The sequence below is a fragment of the Chiloscyllium punctatum genome, chromosome 9 (assembly GCF_047496795.1).
Source record: "Chiloscyllium punctatum isolate Juve2018m chromosome 9, sChiPun1.3, whole genome shotgun sequence".
Taxonomy (NCBI): Eukaryota; Metazoa; Chordata; class Chondrichthyes; order Orectolobiformes; family Hemiscylliidae; genus Chiloscyllium; species Chiloscyllium punctatum.
The window spans coordinates 45,042,599-45,060,896 of NC_092747.1; the positions used below are offsets into that span (position 1 = coordinate 45,042,599).

The 18,298-nt window shown below is 38.1% G+C and overlaps 1 protein-coding gene across 5 annotated transcripts in view; it reads right to left on the bottom strand.

Annotated features, from left to right (window-relative positions):
* Positions 1–233: 233 nt before the first annotated feature.
* LOC140481346 (fibroblast growth factor 9) overlaps positions 234–18,298 on the bottom strand; it is a 65,750-nt gene continuing 47,685 nt past the window's right edge. For all 5 annotated transcript variants that reach the window (XM_072577387.1, XM_072577383.1, XM_072577386.1 and 2 more), the window contains exon 4: positions 234–3,581. In XM_072577387.1, the coding sequence (XP_072433488.1) occupies positions 3,336–3,581 (246 nt within the window). In that variant the 3' untranslated portion in view covers positions 234–3,335. The remainder of the gene's footprint in view (positions 3,582–18,298) is intronic.

The window sequence follows — 18,298 nt, forward strand, 5'->3', positions numbered from 1 at the left end:
TGATTGTTTTTCCTATAGAATATGTGAAAACAGGTAGTTTGTATACAGTTGGAAACAGGAAGATAAAAACTGAACTTGAGCTCAAGTCTAGTATTTTTTTAAACACCCATAATGCAGTCAAATGTATTGGAAAGCACGGTTTATGGCAAGCTAAACAAGTCATCTGAAATAATTCAGCCTCCCCTAAATACTTAAAGATTTTCATTACTCTGATATGATACTTGATCGTCCAATATTAATTTATTAATTAAATTACATATTTAATTAGGTGTGCTCTGTTATGCAATAATACACACCTACCAGCCAATCACATTTCAGGAAATCAACCATGGCACATTATATAATGAATGTTTAGATATGGCAGATACATTGACAAAGATCAGAATAAAATATATTTGTTATACATCACTATTACCTTTACAACTCTTAGTCCATCAAGCTTGTATCACTACTTTAGCCCCAAAGGTAAAAGAACATTATAATTCCTCAGTGAAATTCCCACTAATCAGCACAGCCTGGTATCTCAGGGTGTTCCACATATATTTACTATACTGCCTTCAAGGGGCTGAATTAAGTCAAAGCCCCTTATGATAATTGCCTCAATTGTTTCCATTAAACCTGAAATATACAGTACAGTGCATGAGAGCCAGACAGCTCATCAAAGGTTGACGGGCAGCTGGATGTATGATTTGCCTGCTTTTACTATTTTTAAAGGGAATGGCCAAAAAAAAATTGGAATGCATGTGACCTTTGGATATTGCCAGCGACTAAGGATGGGCACATGAAGGAACCTGGCCTTTATTACCAAATGCAATAACCACATCCCTACAGGTGAGGATGATATCGTTGACATAATCAGGACCCAAGACAGAACTTCCCTAAGGTTTCATGGACAACGTATCAACAAAATGGGATGCTTGCAGAAAGAAAGCACATCATTTTCAACAGTGTCTAGACAAATGTAAAGCAAAATAAACATGAAAAATAAAAATCAGTATAATATGCCACAATGGCACCTGACATAATATGTCACCTTGATCTCTGTTCTCTGCCAAAAACTCAAATTCTGGAACTCCCTCCCTAATCTTCTTCACCTCTCCCACTCACGTCTTTCTTGAAGATGCTCCTTAAAATGGATGCTTTACCTTAGTTACCGGTCACCTGCCCAAACACCTTCCTCTGTCATCAGCACCAATTTGGTTTGATAATGATCCTGCTCAGTACCTGGGGATATCTTACTATGTTAAAGGCACTATATAAATGCAAACTATTGTTCCAGTGGAATATCAATGAGATAGTGACTGTGACCCAAAACAAGACATTTGGCAGATCAACATTTAAGTCATGGGTTTCATCTGGAACGGTTAAGTTCATGAACTGTCTACAATGCTCACTATTATCTTTCCTATCTGTGCTCCTGATGAATGCTCCTGAAGTGCCTTATGATTAATAAACATTTGAAAGAACTACAAGCAGTCACAGCAGTAGGATGCATGGCAATTACAACAGGAACCTAGCTGCTTTTTCTAGACAAATTTCCAAAGTTCTTTAAACTTTTCATTGCCTGGATTGTAAGTTTGGTTGACAATATTGATTTAAAATAAAATCAGGACTGCAGTTTGTGTGCCTATGCTCTGCTCAGGTTTTGGGAACTAATATTTTCAATGGTACAGTTTTCATTGTAAGTTCCTGCCACTTGAACGTATGATTGAATGCCAAGTTATTATGGATGACATGTTAGCTTTCTATCAATTTTCATCCCTGCAGGTAAAGGGCAATATCAACCTTAGTTTGAACACAGGCAAATGGACAAGGGCACCATGAATCTAGCAAGTCCTTTCAGATGTCACTGAAAATGTGACTGCCTTAATGTTACTTTTACCCAGTGACTACAGTAGAAATGGTTGCTTGAAGAATTCAAACTAATGCACCATAGAGTTGCAGTTGTTCAGAGCCAATATTCAGAAAGGCTGTTAAATACAGAGACCTAAAATACCACAAGAATCTTCAGCATTCCCTCTAAGGCTATGGAAAATTCACACACTTCTCAGTCCAAAAGAAAACATTTTTCAATATAACTATGTTAAGAATTATATTGTAATAATTATTATGTAATAGGATTTTTAAAAATGTCATGTCCATTACTCAACATTTTTCAGAGGTTCCCAATTTCCTAGCAACTGTAATACCTAAAAGGTACGCTGATCCTGATAACACTTTACCATGAATACAGGTCCAGATATTTTACTACCAAAATCCATTGTAAAATTGCAGTCTTTTAGTAATAAATTATACAACAGCAACAGTTAAGGATGTCTTATTTTTGAGATGCAGAATAAGCCAGATACCCAGTATTAACATAGAACTGTAAAACTGCATTTGATAGAACTGGATATGAAAGAGACAAGGTCATTTCCGAAGACCCAACTTTATCTTTAATCCACGAGGGTGAAGGGTGGAGAAGAGGAAGAAAGCCATAAAACAAGCAGTCAAAAGAGTGATACTCAATATAATGAGTGGTGTTCATAGTGTTACAATAATTTGGGCACAAAAGAGATTGTCACTTTCAGAACAGAGGGGTTACTGGAATCCTTTTATATCCATGCACCTTTACATTAACTCACATGAACTTACCACAGGTTCATAGTGGCCACTGGCATTTTTACACTTACAAAGCCTAAAGCTTCCGAAATGCCTATCTGGCCTGTACATATTTCATTAAAAATAAACTCTATATAATAAATAAATATATAAAATAAATATAATGTTGCCTTTGGAATTTCTATAAATAAATTTAACTTTTCTGTTTTTTTTTACTAAGAGGTCTTTGCTTAAAGCCCTATGGGGTAGTACCATTGATCTGGTAGATGAATTGTCTTTTTTTAAATCATTTTTAAAGTACGATTGCGTCCTCCATGCCATTATAAATGCAGCGTGGGCTTGAGCATGTCACCAGCCAGTATCCTGATGAATCAAAGTATGGCAGCTATGCTGATACATAACGAAATAGAACTGATCAAAAAAATTTAAAGCGTGTCCCATCTTGGAGCATGCATCAGGCCAGCTTTCTCCTCGGCATTTCATTACATTCCTCCCTCTTACACATTTATTTTTTTTTTCAACCAAGCAAGTGGGCACAGGCTCACCTCTGGGAGGGCAAACTGTAAGTGCAGAACAAAATCAGCGTGTCCCATCCAAGCCTCCATACACAATGCATGCGACAAAGTTTGGCAACAGTAGAGCTGATGTGATGGCACAGCTAATCATTTAGAACCCACCACATGAACCAATATAGTGGTTGCTTTTCAGTGGTCCAAACTTAAGGATTGTCTTCATCAACTTTGGCTTAACACATCCTTGTATAATTCAGGTACTTTGTCAGGGTCCACTGGTCTCGGTAAAAAATGTGTGAATTTTTGGTGCCTTTTAGTCCTAGTCCCTTCCCTTGGGGTTCCATCTTTGTTTAATGCGACAAAGTACCGTCTTCCAGTGTCCGCATGCTTATATACATTTGATGAATAGGTATTGTACCAGTTTTCCTCAAACTGTTCCCGGAAGACACACTCTGCAGTCAACTTCTCCTGCAAGAAATTGGAATCAAAATATTATTTCTGAAACTGTTAAGTTTAAAAATAATTGAATCAAACATTGTTTACAATTAGTACTCATTAACTAGATGGATTCATGTAGATTATTCAAGTACATTCCCAGGATGGTGACTTGGGAGCATGGATTGCTCACTCATTATAGAGCCCTCCAGATTTTCACCTTATTGAAATAAAGTTGATCAAATTTGATGGGTCCTACAGGGTGTGGGGAATTCATTCTGTCAGGTTTTCGCACAAATGACAAAGGCAAACTAAATGCCTTAATCTATAAGTTAAAAAAGATTCAGCTCGTACTGTTGTGCCAAAAACAAATAACATTTTACATTCAAATATATTCTTCAAAATGGCACCTTCAAACTACTTCAGACAACAGAAACAAGCTAAACAAGCACTACACTTTAGTTTACTTTGATTTATTTACAGATTGTATAGTCCAGCTGCTCTTGCCTCTTTCCATAGAGAGTGAAGTGATGGATAACATCATAAGCATGCTTCTCTCACGCTCTCTCTCTTTCTTTCTTTCTCTGTCTCTCTCTCTCTCTTTCTCTCTGGGCAGCGTATGTTATAACATTATGCTGAAGCTGAATGAGAACATGATACTGCAAATTGTTAAATTGTCTAGCCTAGTCACAATGAAAATAGAAGACAAGGCAATGTAGTATTTAAATTACTAGCAGTGGAATCATTATATTAATAAATTTTTACTTCCTATAATGCTAATTAAGTAAATAGAAGCGTTTTATCTCGAGGGAAAATGGACACCTTAACAAAATAACTTGCACTTGAAGGTCAATTATTATGAAAGAAATATATCCATCAACAGTGTCCACCACTTTATTCATCTGTTGTATTCATTGAACTGTCTTTCTCAGATCTAAGGTGGAAATTTTAACTCAAGCACACACAAAGTCAGAATCTCTACTGTAATATTAACTATCATCACATTCTACAGAGCAGAAAAACGATTGCCGTCACAGCCCTGCTCTCCAAGGACATTTCAAAAATGTCCAGTTCCTTACTGGACTCAGATAATGTTCTAAATCAAGTATTAGGCCCCATGCTTATGTTAATAAGTGTCAGTGACTGTGTTAGTATTCATCAGGGAAACTGTTCTCCTATAACTTAGCATCAATCATATTTATTTTCATATGGATGAGGTTTAATAAGCAGTACAGAAAAGTAAATAAAAAAGAAATTAGCAAGTTCACAAAAGGGTGGAGCAGTCTTTATTTTTTAATACTTTTGACACTTTGAAATGTAGCATCTGAATTGTAATGAATTACATAATGAATTACATGTATTATAAAAGATTACATATATGGGCTTTTTCTTACAACATAGAGGAATTGACAAGTGAGAAAGTATTACAGGGCTTGGAATTTATTACACTCCCTGAGGTACATTTAGAGGTGGAAACCATTTGATTGGACTAGAAAATGCTGGATAGAAATCCCATCGCCTTCCTGTCTCTTCACCAATTGAGTCTGGGGTGACCAGACTCATAGTTGTCCTTCCGTGATTAATGCCCATTTAAGGAGTTCATTCTGTAGCCACTTATTCAACAGTTACAATTGGGACAGCCATCACATGGAGAGCAACAAAAGCCCAAAAACCTTGGTTGTGTTTGCTTATGGAATTGGGAGAACAAGCTTTTGCATTGTTGGGTTGTTAAGTACTCAATGCCTGATTGAGAGATGCCCCTCAGGGGGTGGGGGTGGCACTATTGCCACCAACAGCCTTTTCTTATTATACCACTGGCTAACCAGCCAGTCAGTCCTTCCCCATAACTCCAATCCCATCACACATTCACTCATCTGTTGCCTGGGTCACTGTCCGATTTTGGGAATCTAGTGGGTACATTGCTGGCAGTTACCACTGCTTTCTCCATTGTGCTGCCTCCCATGCAAAACTGTTGGCTTCTGATTGGCCAGCAGGTCACAGGAGCTGGGATTTCGGGAAAGATCACTGGCTACTCTAATACTGAGGGCCTTCCACAAAGGAGGCAATGTGGGCCTTTTACTGGTTCTTCACCTGACAGGGGAGATCCCATCACCTGGGTTAACACTTGCTGGCACAAGGTGAGATAGTCATTTTGAGAAGGTACATTATTTAATGTAATATGGTAGAGTCTGCAGATCGCATGGTGAATTTACCAGCCATCCCAAAGCGCATCAATTTGAGCAGAAGCAAGTCATCCTTGATCCTAAACGAATACTGAAGGGAGATTAATCATGTTACTTCAGAATAACTATTCTGTTGCTAAGGTAGATCTATGTTTCTCTCCTGCCTGCCTTCAGGAAACCAAATTGCCCTGTTGAGACAGGAAACTGGAGGTGGCCTGGAAAAGTTTCTGTTGGTTTCCTGCCAATGCACTTAACGAGACTGTTAGTGAGCCTAATAGGCTGGTCACGTTGTGATGAAGGCAGCGCTGTTGGACAACAATCCACCTCCCCTTAAAATAGCTGGCACCAGAAATAGGATATTTGGCTTTGCTGGTATTTGTGGGCCTAGAAAATCTTGCACATTATGAATTAAAAAGGTACTGAAGGCTGCTCTTAATAACTAGTACTCCACAGTGAATAGCACAATGAAATGTTCAAAACCTCACCTCTCAGACCTGTCAGCTCCTCACACTCATATCTGTATTATAGGTGTCACAGTTGGAACCCCACTTCCTAACTTTTGGCAATTAAATCATGATTCATCAGCTTTTTAATTTAGGATCTGACAAGAAGGGAGAGGAATACTGATGTATGGAGCCAAATGGTGTTAATTTCACAACTGCTACTTGAGAGCATTTGTCAAACAAAAGTGGGTTCATTAATTACATTATTGATGACAAGGAATTCTTAGAGATGGGTTACAATTAGAATTTGATTATAGAGGAGTTGTAGACTGGGGGTTGACAGCAGGAAATCCCCAAACAACTGAGGAGGTATCGGAAAACATCAAAATGGTACAACGCAATTCAACTTGTTAGAAAGATGCTGTAATTCTAAATATATGTTTTTTTATTTGCTGTAAAGAAATGAATGTGTCAGAACATATTTGCTGGTATGTATTGTTTTGATCAAAAGATATTCCTGATGTGCTTTGTTCAACTAGATTTATAAGCAGTAAATGTTTTTTGCAAGCCAATTACATCACACATAACTTCTTGTTTGGGACTCTTCGCCACCTTTGTGCAATTCTGACAGTCCTTGCCGAATCTCATTTCTTAAAAGCAATCAATAGCAGGGGTGATGGGAGCTAATGCTCTGTGTTATAATGACATGTTTCAAGCCACAAATAGTGAAAATTTTCATTAGTCAGCTTTGATATCACAATATAGTTCCATTCTCGTGCAATCTCGCATTATAAGAAAATCGCACAATAGCCACGCCACTTAAACTAATGAGGCTGGAATCACGTTATAGCCAATAAGGAAAGTTTGCATTCTACAAATAATGGTCTAAATTCTTTTTGTATTAAAGCCAATTCACACCAATTGAAGAAACATGTATTATAGCAGTACTAATAAGTAATAAAAATAACTCAAAATACAGCAGCCTGAAGATTCACAGATAAATTCTGTAGCTCATATAAATTGAAACTATGTCCTGACTCAATAACCCGTGCTGCGTTGTTTGGTGTCAGCCAAGTCAACTGTAGAGTCCCTTAATTGATCACAACAGTCCAATGCTTGGAAGAGGACAAATCTGATAAGATACACATTCATGCAAATTACATACATGCAAATTTGGAACAGAGACAGGATGGTGCATTGCTGCAGAGTTTTCTCAATAGTTCTACAGTCCTTAGTCCCAGGGGATGTGAGAATTTTCCACTCATCTTTCAGTGAAATCAAGCCAAACAGTGTAAATCACATTTTGGCCAGTTTTCTGAGTATTGCTGGCTCTTCTGAAGTTAAACTGGATATTTATGAGAATTCGTTCTTGATATTCAGCCTCCCCAGGTTCAGTTTCACACATTTAGAACAGACATTTTAGCTGGCTGCACCTAGGCATGAAGGTCTAGATGGGGTCTGGTGTCTGTTGAACCTCACCCCTAGAAAGAATCATTGTTTTAAGGAAAGGGAGAAAAATTGAGCCAAAAAAAATTATACCATGTATTTCACAGTAAAATGTTCATGATAGGCCTGTGTATTTGCTTATAAATCAAACTTTTACAGGTTTGACAACTATTATACATGTAATCTTGCAAAATTAAATAGAACAGCCCAAACTTTGTAGAGCCTCAATTACAAAGAATACTTGAAAACCTCAAAATTGAACTACTGAGGAAGAGCACAGCCCAAGAAAAGAATGGATTTTCAAATTTTAAATGAAATATCTTACAGAGGTATAGAAATACAAAAACAATACATCTGGAGTACTACATTAAATAATGAGTGTAAGGCAAAGACTATATAGGGTCACATTAGAATAAGCCAAATTGATGCCAAGTAGTTCTTTAGCACAAAGAGTGACTCATAGATGGAATGAACATCCACATTGAATAATGAAGATGAACACTTTACAAGCGTTGAGGAAATCATGGAATTCAATAATGACTCAGTCTAGATGTGCTGGTTGGCAGGTTTCATACACAATCCGGATCTTCATTTATTGGTTCCGTACAAGAATTTTATGGATGGGCAAGATAAGAAGAACCAATAAGCTCTATATCTCTATATATATGTGACTGAGTGAGACATTCCAGAAATAGCAGCTGAAGTTCTTCCAACTAATGCTATAGTATATTCCTCCAACTGCATGAATCCAAATCAATGTTCATAACTATACCCTACTTGTTCTGAAGAAAAATTTCTTATTAGATCAGTCACATTATGTAATGTGTAGCTTTTGCTCAGCTTATTCATTCATTCTTTGCCATCTCAGCATATCCCTGGAGAGGATTGTTCTTGATTAACTGATTTGTTTTTTTTTGCTTCATTGTAAAACAGAGGTCAAGTGCTGTGTACTTGCTTGTAGCTCTACAGGAAACATGAGACTAATTTAAATCCAGTTTTTGTACTCTCTGCAGGGAACTGAATCACATGACAAGTGGCATGGAAGAAATTCTCACTGGAAATATACATCTCAGTTTTAATGGAATCACAATCTGCTGGATTTCTGTATTGGAAAAAAACATTTCAAGCAAATATGAACTAATTTATTCTTGTAATATATACTTGCAGGCTTGTTATTGGAAACAAAACACACCAAAATGGAAACAGAAAATGCATGTTTTAATTGGCTTATTATATCTGAAAAACCATCACAAAAGTGAGAAACTACAGGATATCAGACAGCAAAAGGTCACCTAATTAGTTTCTGTGGTGACTTCCTGCAGAGAAGTTAATTCACAACCTAATACCTGGATAAAGTAGTGAGATTAATTTTAATATTTTAACACTTCATACCGTCAACTGTATCAATACATTCAATATTCTTTGTTTTAATGATAAAGTATAGGTTCAGCCGATTCTATTTCATACTTTAAGGTTGTTAGTCATTGCGCAGCATCTCACACAAATGTCTACTTTCATGAGTGAACTCAATCTCAAAAGTGTGTCTCAATGGGTTAGTCAACTCGAATTATGATAGTCAAATCCAAGTATAATCCCCCCAAACATTCACTCATATTTATATATATATATATTCTGGTGGGAGTTGAGTAAACAGCAATCAGGAATTCTAGCTGACTTTATTTTGAATCCCAATGATAACTTCAGCACCAAAATGCAGTCACAGTTGAGATCAATAGAAATGTGTTTACAAATGTGGGTTCATTGTAGTCCTCAACACCAAGCCATACAGTGTATGTACTCACTATAATATTGTTCAGTATAAAGTTTATTTATGTATTTTTTATTCAATATTTATCTATTAAAGGTTTTCTTTGTTTTCAAAAAAGTCCATTGTTTAAAAATGACTTGGTGTCTCTTTCTTTTATGTTTGTGTATTAATGCTAATGTGTGTTACTTCCAAAGTGCAATTTACGGCAATGTTATGTTTTGAATGTCATTACATTAAAAACAAACATTTGAAATTGTAATTCATTGAAATTGTAATGTCTGTGTTTATGTGCTATGGCAAATGTATTACCATAAAAAGTACTGGTGTGCATTCAATCAGTAAAATGTCACTCTGTACAAAGAGCACTAATCTATTTGGCTTTTTTTTATTGTTAATGTTGTTCTATTAATTAAAAATCCAGATTGCAAGCAGCAGCAGGAACCTATTTTATCCTATTTGTAATTCATGCTTTTGATGTAATGTGCTTAAGATTCCAGAAGGTGGCATTTATTTAGTGGGGTTTCAGGATGTGATCTGCTTCATTTGATCATCATGTATTATAGTAATATACACAGATTAGATGCAGTATTACACAGCAGAAGGCTCTAAGTAGCAACACCCCGAGGCAAACAAACCACTGTCTTCAATCAATTATTCTCATAATGTAAACCCCTTTTAAAAGCATGTGATCTCATCTAGAGAGAACATAACTTATATTGTAAAAGTGCACATGAACAAAAGTCATAACCCAGTTTCAACAACAAAAGTTATTTTAGGAGATCATGTGCTAATGCACAGACCCATGTTTCCCAGATCCCATCACCCATTGGGATAACTGTGACAACAGTCAATATTTTGGGTAAAATTGATTGTATTTTGTCTGCTAATGAAAGGAATCCTAAGTTTTCATGATAAATGTTGCTTCTATAGCTAAATCTAAAACTAGATGCATGTTTTGCAAAGAAAAGACTCAACAATAGCACATCCTCGCATAAGTCATGGAGTGTTTGCAGGTGTAAAGAAGACTTAGATTACCCACTCAATAGAAAAGATTGACTTTTCTTCTCAATCTGCTGTTTCAGTTGTCGACTGCCATTCATCATCCCAATCACACTTTGTATCACTTGGATGTCTCCCTTTTTAATACTCCATGTTCAAAGCTGCTGCTGGGGTTTAACATAATTTATTCTCTTGCAATGCACAGAGTCACTGCAAATAAAAACATAAGCTAACTCTCCATAACTAGATATAAACTACACTATAAATGAAAATTTGCCAAGTGAAGAAATTAGGTAATTCCAATCTCTGCAGATAAATAAATACATGATACAAGTGAGAAACAATTGTAATTCAAAGATGTACTCAACAGTCTGGGACCCATCTACATCTGCAGATATTACAAACCTCTTTCAATGTTTTTAAAATTAAGAGGGGCATAGATAGGGTGAATAGCCAAGGTCTTTTCCCCCAGGGAGCGGAATCCAAAACTAAACAGTATAGGTTTAAGGCGAGAGGAGAAAGAGTTTCATGAAGAGGGTGGTGCATGTATGAAATGAATTGCCAGAGGAGGTGGTGGAGACTGGTACAATGCCAACATTTAAAAGACATCTGGATGGGTTTATGAATAGGAAGGTTGGAGAGGGTTCCGGGCCACATGTTGGCAAATGGGACTAGATTAATTTCGGATATCTGGTCAGCATGGAAGAGTTGGACTGAAGGGGTCTGTTTCCGTGCTGTACAGCTCTGTGACTCTATGACTCTGTATTTGCAATAACTTTCCGTATACTTTACTCCCCTGTAGTTATTATTACTCTGCTCAATTCAAATGGACAGGTTAAGTTTGAAAGCATTTGTACCTCATCAAGGAATTATGTTTTCGCTCAGGAATTGGGAAGTCAATGCTTAAAATGAAATAAGTTAAAATGTGCTGAATTTTCATGGAATTGAAGAGGCTCTATGGAAGGATAAAAATGGGGGCCGGGACCTGATTCCTAGATTCCCTACACTATTCCTAGCAACCTCAGTTTCTCCATTACAGGATACAGGTATGGGCTGCTGGTGGTTAGCTCTACTGCAGGGATAGACAGTCATGTCATGGCCTCCACAGTTTCTATGGAGATGGGCCAGCATTTAATGGACTCACTGCTCATGGTCCTCATGTCTGGTGAGGCAGCTCCCATTATCACCCTATACCCTGCCTTTACTTGTACATTGTCCCAAGATGGGTGTATTGAACTGGGAATTCTCCAAACTCCAACCACAAAGATGAAAATCCAGTCCAAACTCTTCAGAAATATTTTCAGGCATCTGACTATCCACTTTAAATAAATTGTTCCAACAATGCTGATCACCCACAAAAGGCAGAATTCTATGGTTGTTTTTGCAAAGTGCAAGCCACTTTGATCTTACCACAGTGATTTTCACCATGGGGCCATATCTTACCAAACTCACCGTTAATTGACAGTTCGGCCCTTATGGTGAGTATCACATCCGACTTCTGCCCCATCTTGCTACAGGAGCAACTCACCACTCACCGGAGATCTCTACTTTGACTGGCAGCATCTTTAATAGGTTGTTGCGCACCCAATTAAACGTGGTCAATCCATTGTTGCCCCACAGTTACTGACATTGACCCTGAACATGACAGACACCCGGCTTGCGGGCAGGGTTCTTGAGGCCCTGCTGGATGGGTAGTGTGGAGGCAAGACTTTCTCCTCCACCGGCCTGGCAGTGGAAGCCACAACATCAGACCATGCCAGCCTGGTCAGAGGTTGCCAGCTCAGGTTAGAGCAACAATCGGGAGGAATGCCCAGATGATATGAAAGATGGTGGGATGGTAAATAAGTTGGATGCACGATGATGTATTAGATGCGTTAATCAGTGACAAATGGAATTTAATCCAGATACGTGTGAGGTGATGCACTCGGGCAGGGCAAATAAGGTAAGGAAATATGTGCAGAACAGCAGGATCCTGGGAAGCACTGAGGATCAAGGAGGACTTTGGTGGGCATGTCAGGTAGGCAAAATGATTAAGAAGTCCTATGGTATCCTTGGAGCTTAACAGTAAAGGAGGTCATGCTGGAACTGTATAGAAAATAATTGGTTACACCACAGCTAGAGTATTATGCAGAGTTCTGGAATTCACATTAAAGGAGAGATGTGATAGCACAGGAAATAATGCAAAGAAGATTTACTAGGATGTGGCCTGAGCTGAAGAATTTCATTTAGGAAGAAAAATTGCTCAGACTGTGGTTCGGTTTTCATAGATCAGAGGAGAATAACAAGAGACAAGATTGAGATGCAAAAATTACAGGGTTGGATAAAAGGAGGAATCTTTTCGCCTTGGTGGATGGATCAATAATCAGGAGCACAGATTTAAGACAAGAAACATAAGGTTTAGAGAGGATAGGAGGGAAAGACTTTTCATCCAAAGAGTGGTGGGATCTGGAACTCACCACTGCCTGTGGGGTAATGGAAGCAGGACCCCTCAAAACATTTAAGAAATATTTAGAAATGCACTTGCAATGCCAGGATAGACAAGGCTATGGGCCAAGAGCTAGAAAATGGAATTAGAATCATTAGTGCTTGTTATGCTTGTTTTTGATAGACACAGACTCAATGGGCCAAAGGACCTTAGACCACCCTTAGTTTTATGCATTTCAATTAGTTGTGCCCTCAACCTCCTCTATTCAAACGAAATAAAATAATCTTTTCTCGTAATTGACATTCTCCCTGAATCCTCCTAAATCCCCCCCCCATGCCCTCTTACACCTTTCCAAGAGTGGAGTGTTCAGAGCTGTCCAGAATACTCCTGCTAGTGCTTTCATATAGTTCCACCATAACCTGTCAGCTCTTACATTCAGTGTCTCAGCTAAATAAAGACAACTTGACCAGTTTACCTTCATGCATTTGTAGAATGTGGGTATTATTGGTCAATGATTGTACATCTAGTACATTGCAAAGTGCATTTTTTTACTCATTGATAGGAATCACTGGCTGGCCAGTAGTCATTTTCCTTTCCGAGCTGCTCAAGAAGGTGATATTGACCTGTCTTCTTGTTCTGCCTCAGTCCATGTGCTGTAGGTAGACCCATAATGCCATTAGACAGGGAAGTTACTGGATTTCGCACCAGTGACACTGAAGGAATGGTGATATATTTCCAAGTCAGGATGGTAGTGGTTTGGAGGAGAACTTTCATGTGGTAATGTTCTCGTATATTTGTTGTATTTGTCTTCAGGATGATAGTGATCTGGGGTTTGGAAGATGAAATCTAAACATATTTGCTGAACTTATGCAGTGGATCTTGGAAATAGTACACATTCTGCTATTGAGTGTTGGTGGTGGAGGGAGTGGATGTGGTGCCAATCAAGCAGGCTGTTTTGTGCTCGATGGTGTTTCAGGCATCGGCGTTTCGGGAAAATCGGCGTTTCAGGCAGGAACCCTTCATCAGGAATGAGGCCTCTTTCCTGATGAAGGGTTCCTTCCTGAAACGCCGATTTTCCTGCTCCTCGGATGCTGCCTGACCTGCTGTGCATTTCCAGCACTACTCTAATCTTGACTCTTATCTCCAGCATCTGCTGTCCTCACTTTCGCCTAGTTAATCATGAAAGGTCAATGACTAAGACCAGTTTTATATTCTAGAATTCTTCTTTGAATTTTAAAATCCATCAGCTGTCAAATTGGGATTTGCATTCTTCACCCCTGAGCATTCGCTTAGTTTGCTTGGTTAATAGGCCAGTGACATCATCACTACGCCATCCTCTATCCAAATTGTATATCCCATTGCCTTGCTAGCCTTTCCCAAATGCAGCCTTCTCTAGTTTGAATTATTTCTGACTTCCCTTAACAGCCCAAAAAAAAGCTTAAAAATCTGTCCTGGGTATTAATCAATTTTCAAAGACATTCAACTCTTTAATACCTCCTGTTTTATTAGATTATGTCTAATATCTCCTCCTTCTCCCTGATTGAAGTATCTGTGTGATTCTTTTATCTCTCTTCACAGGTGATGATTTTAGGAAGGTTGTTGGCTACTCCAGTCTATCAGTGATCAGCAGATTCTGCTGCACCAGACAGGTAAAGGTGTAGGCACTACTTGGGACAACTGGGTCTTCCCTTCTCCACCAATGTTTCCTCTGTGTTGATTCTTTGCTTGATCTCAAATTTGTCTATAGCCCTCTTGATATGTCACCTCCAAGCATTCTGACCTATGGCCTGCACTTCTCCCTGGCACACAGGGAGGGGCTCCTTCAGAGAATATATAAAACCCCCTCGTTCTGTTTACCAGTGATCAGTTCTCTGTACAACACAGACTTGGGCAGACAGCTGTCAGCCATCTGGAAAAATGTGATCTGCCTTTGTTGGTGGGTGGCCTTGATGCTGGCGATGTTGACTGTTTCCAGGACTTCAAAGGTTGCAATGTGGCCTTACCATCTTGAGGATGCTGTGAGGTAGTACTTGATTAAAACACGTTGAAAGGTGGGCACACAGTACCGGACCCATGGCTCAGTGACATACAGAAGGGTGATGAGGACTAGGCTTTTTGAACTTTGATTTAGTTTGTGCTATAAGACTGTGGTTGCTCCATACTTTATTGTAGGGTCAGATGAATGTATTGCTTGCTTTAGAAAGCATATTGTCGACTTCCTCATCTATAATGGCATCAGACAAGATGATGCTCCACAAATAGAAATGTATGACGTCTTTAGATAATTCATTGCAGTTCCCTTGAGGATGCTTATCTATATTCTTTTTGGAAGCAGCCTGATGCAGATCTTCAGTTTTCTTTAAACTTTCGAGTTTTAGCACAAAGAGTTGTGCTGCCTGTGGAAAATGTTTCCATATATTGCAGATCTGACTGCCTGTGGGCCAGGAGAGCACAGTCATTAGTGAAAGGAGGCACATGGATGAGTTTTTCTTGCGTTTTCAGATGAGCCTGAAGATGCCAGAGGTTGAAGAGGCTCCATTATTCCTGAAGCATGTTCCTGAACACTTCCTTAAAGAAGAGGAATAAGGTTGGGGCCAACACACTTCCCTGCTCACATCATTGGAGATTTCAGAAGGGCTTAAGAAGTCACTGGTTTACCTGACTTGTCCATTCTGGTTTCCATTAAAATGCTACATCCTGACCAGGTACATGATCCAAATTATTTAAGTATTTTCCAAAGACCACTGTCTGTTTAATGTCAGATACATTCTTGAGAGAGATGAAAGTGACTTAAAGCCTTTGTTCGCGTTACTTTTCCCATGTTTGTCTGAGTACAATCAAGGATAGGGCTGTCTGGGACCCACGACAGAACATGTGGGTAAGAGAAAGAAATTGAGCTGTCGTAGACGTTCAGTCTAAAAGAGAATAAGTGGGGGAGCCAGAAACAAAATAAGAGATGCACTGTTAGGTTGTCATGCAGGAATCAGTTGGTAGGTGGTGCCTGAAATGGAACAGGTACAATTAGACCCTGGAGTTATTTGTGGTCTGAGAGTCATGAAACTAAGATTTTTGAGAACTGGACCCTAAGAGCATTTCAGAAGGTAAAGATACATGGGACAGAGGCTAGTTAAAGTGCTGTTATGGGGTGAAGAATAAGGCTTGGATCTTGACATTTGGCATCGAGTCTTGAAAGACTCAGGAAACAAACACAGCAATCTAATTCATTTGGAGATGCCGGTGTTGGACTGGGGTGTACAAAGTTAAAAATCACACAACACCAGGTTATAGTCCAACAGGTTTAATTGGAAGCACTAGCTTTCGGAGCGCCGCTCCTTCATCAGGCTAACAACAACGTAAGCTTTTGACATAGTCATGATGTTCTGAAAGAACTTGTAATGCTGAGAGGATTTGAAGGATTGGACGAGAAGAACCACTACTTTTGAGAAGCTAGGATTATTTTGAGAATGCAAGCGTACAGAACATCATCATATTGGCAAGTATGGTCAAATAAGATCTGCATTGACATATCAAAGTTGTTCTTATATTAAAAATATTACACAAAAATAATTTCATCTCTCTTCCACATATACAGATAAATGGAGAGCATTCATTGGAAGGCTGTAGTTGTAGAAAGGAAAAAGAATAAAAATGGGTTGGAGACATAAATATTATATATATCCATTATTTGGAAATGCCGGTGTTCGACTGAGGTGTACAAAGTTAAAAATCACACAACACCAGGTTAGAGTCCAACAGGTTTAACTGGAAGCAGGAGTAGCGCTCTGAAAGCTAGTGCTTCCAATTAAACCTGTTGGACTATAACCTGGTGTTGTGTGATTTTTAACTTTATATATCCATTGATAGTGAAGTATCTGGTGCTACAGTCTAGAAATCAGAAGTTTACATCTCATGTCAAGTTAAGGACCTCAAAACAGAAATAAAATTTGTTGGCCAAAGGGCCTGTTTCCACATTGTAAGTAATCTAATTTTAAAAAAATTATTAAAATAGCTGAGTGGGTTTTTTTTAATCAAGAGGAAAGAAAAGTTTGTAAACTACGCTTAAGTAAACCAAAACGAGGCAAAAAAAAAGGATGGGATAAATGAAGAATTTAAAAACCCAAATGGGGAATATTTTACAAATCAATTAACCTCACCAAAGTAATTAATTAAGGATTCATAAGTTGTGAACAACAGTCAAATAGATTGGGGAAATCAAGGGCTTTCAATCAAAGAATGTCTTGAAACATTTCAAGTTAAAGCACTGGAACTCTAGAATCAAGGATTTCTGAGTTTAAAATCCCTAAGCAAGAAGACAGTCTCTAATGATGCATAAAGAACCAGTACCAACCAACTGGAAAGGAGGAAAAGGAGGAGAAAATGATGACAAGGATTACAGTTAAACATGACAGAACTAATTATCAAGAATGCACTGAGAATAAGCAAAGGGAATGTGTCACGGCAGCTGACTGGAAGTTTGGAAAATGTTTTGAGGGATTTCTTTGGTTTGTTTTGTTCATTTTAAAGACCATAAAATTATTTTGAGAAATCAGGTAAATTTTGCATCTTCGTGTGGATGTAAACTGAACATCTCGTGAAGTTAGTGAGTAAGGTATTCTGCCAGGTTACCGTCCCAGTGGCAAAGAAGAAAATTATCCCTACTGTGCTTTTCTTTCAGCGTACCTCATACCCTTCAGATCCACGTCAACTGCAAAACTACTAATTATGGAAGTTATGTCTGCATAACCTTTATATTTATTGATTGATAAAGCTTCCAGTTGAATAAAACATGTTTTACAACCATGACACTCCTTTCTTCTGGGATTTGTAATTCGGGTGCAGTTATCATTACGTTCTAAAACCAGAGGAGCCATAAGGAGCAGTCATTGTGGTTTTAGAAGCAATATGTCATGCATCACAAATTCAGTGGAATTCTTTGGGGAGGTAACTAAATTAGTGGACAGAAGCTATTCCAAAGACATAATTACTTATATTTTCAAAAGATAAAGTTCTGTCTCTTAGACTTTTAAAGACGATAAAGGGGACATGGAATTAATGGGACATTAGTTAGCTGGTTTGAAAATTAGCTTAGCGATAGAAAGCAAAAGCTAATGATAAATGAACCTGGGTCAACTTGGCAACCAATGGTAACTGGAGTTAAAGATTACTTTACAAGATTCAAAAAGGGTTTGAGTAAATAAGTTAAATGGGCGAAGGTAGGATACAATTGGAGTTAACAAAAATAGAGTGAAATTAGAAACATGACAACTTCATGAATATCCATTAACAAAAGTGGAAGAAAGAGAAATATCTGATTATTGATAGCCACCAAAAAAAACTAAACTGTTATCAAGTACTTGGATATACTTTGTTTAATGTAGTACACTTGTGTTTGTTTAAACCTGTCTGATTTCTTGACAAACTGGAATTTTGAACATTGTATGCAATCAGTGAAGACTGAAGAATGCATGATTGCCTTTGGGGTCACA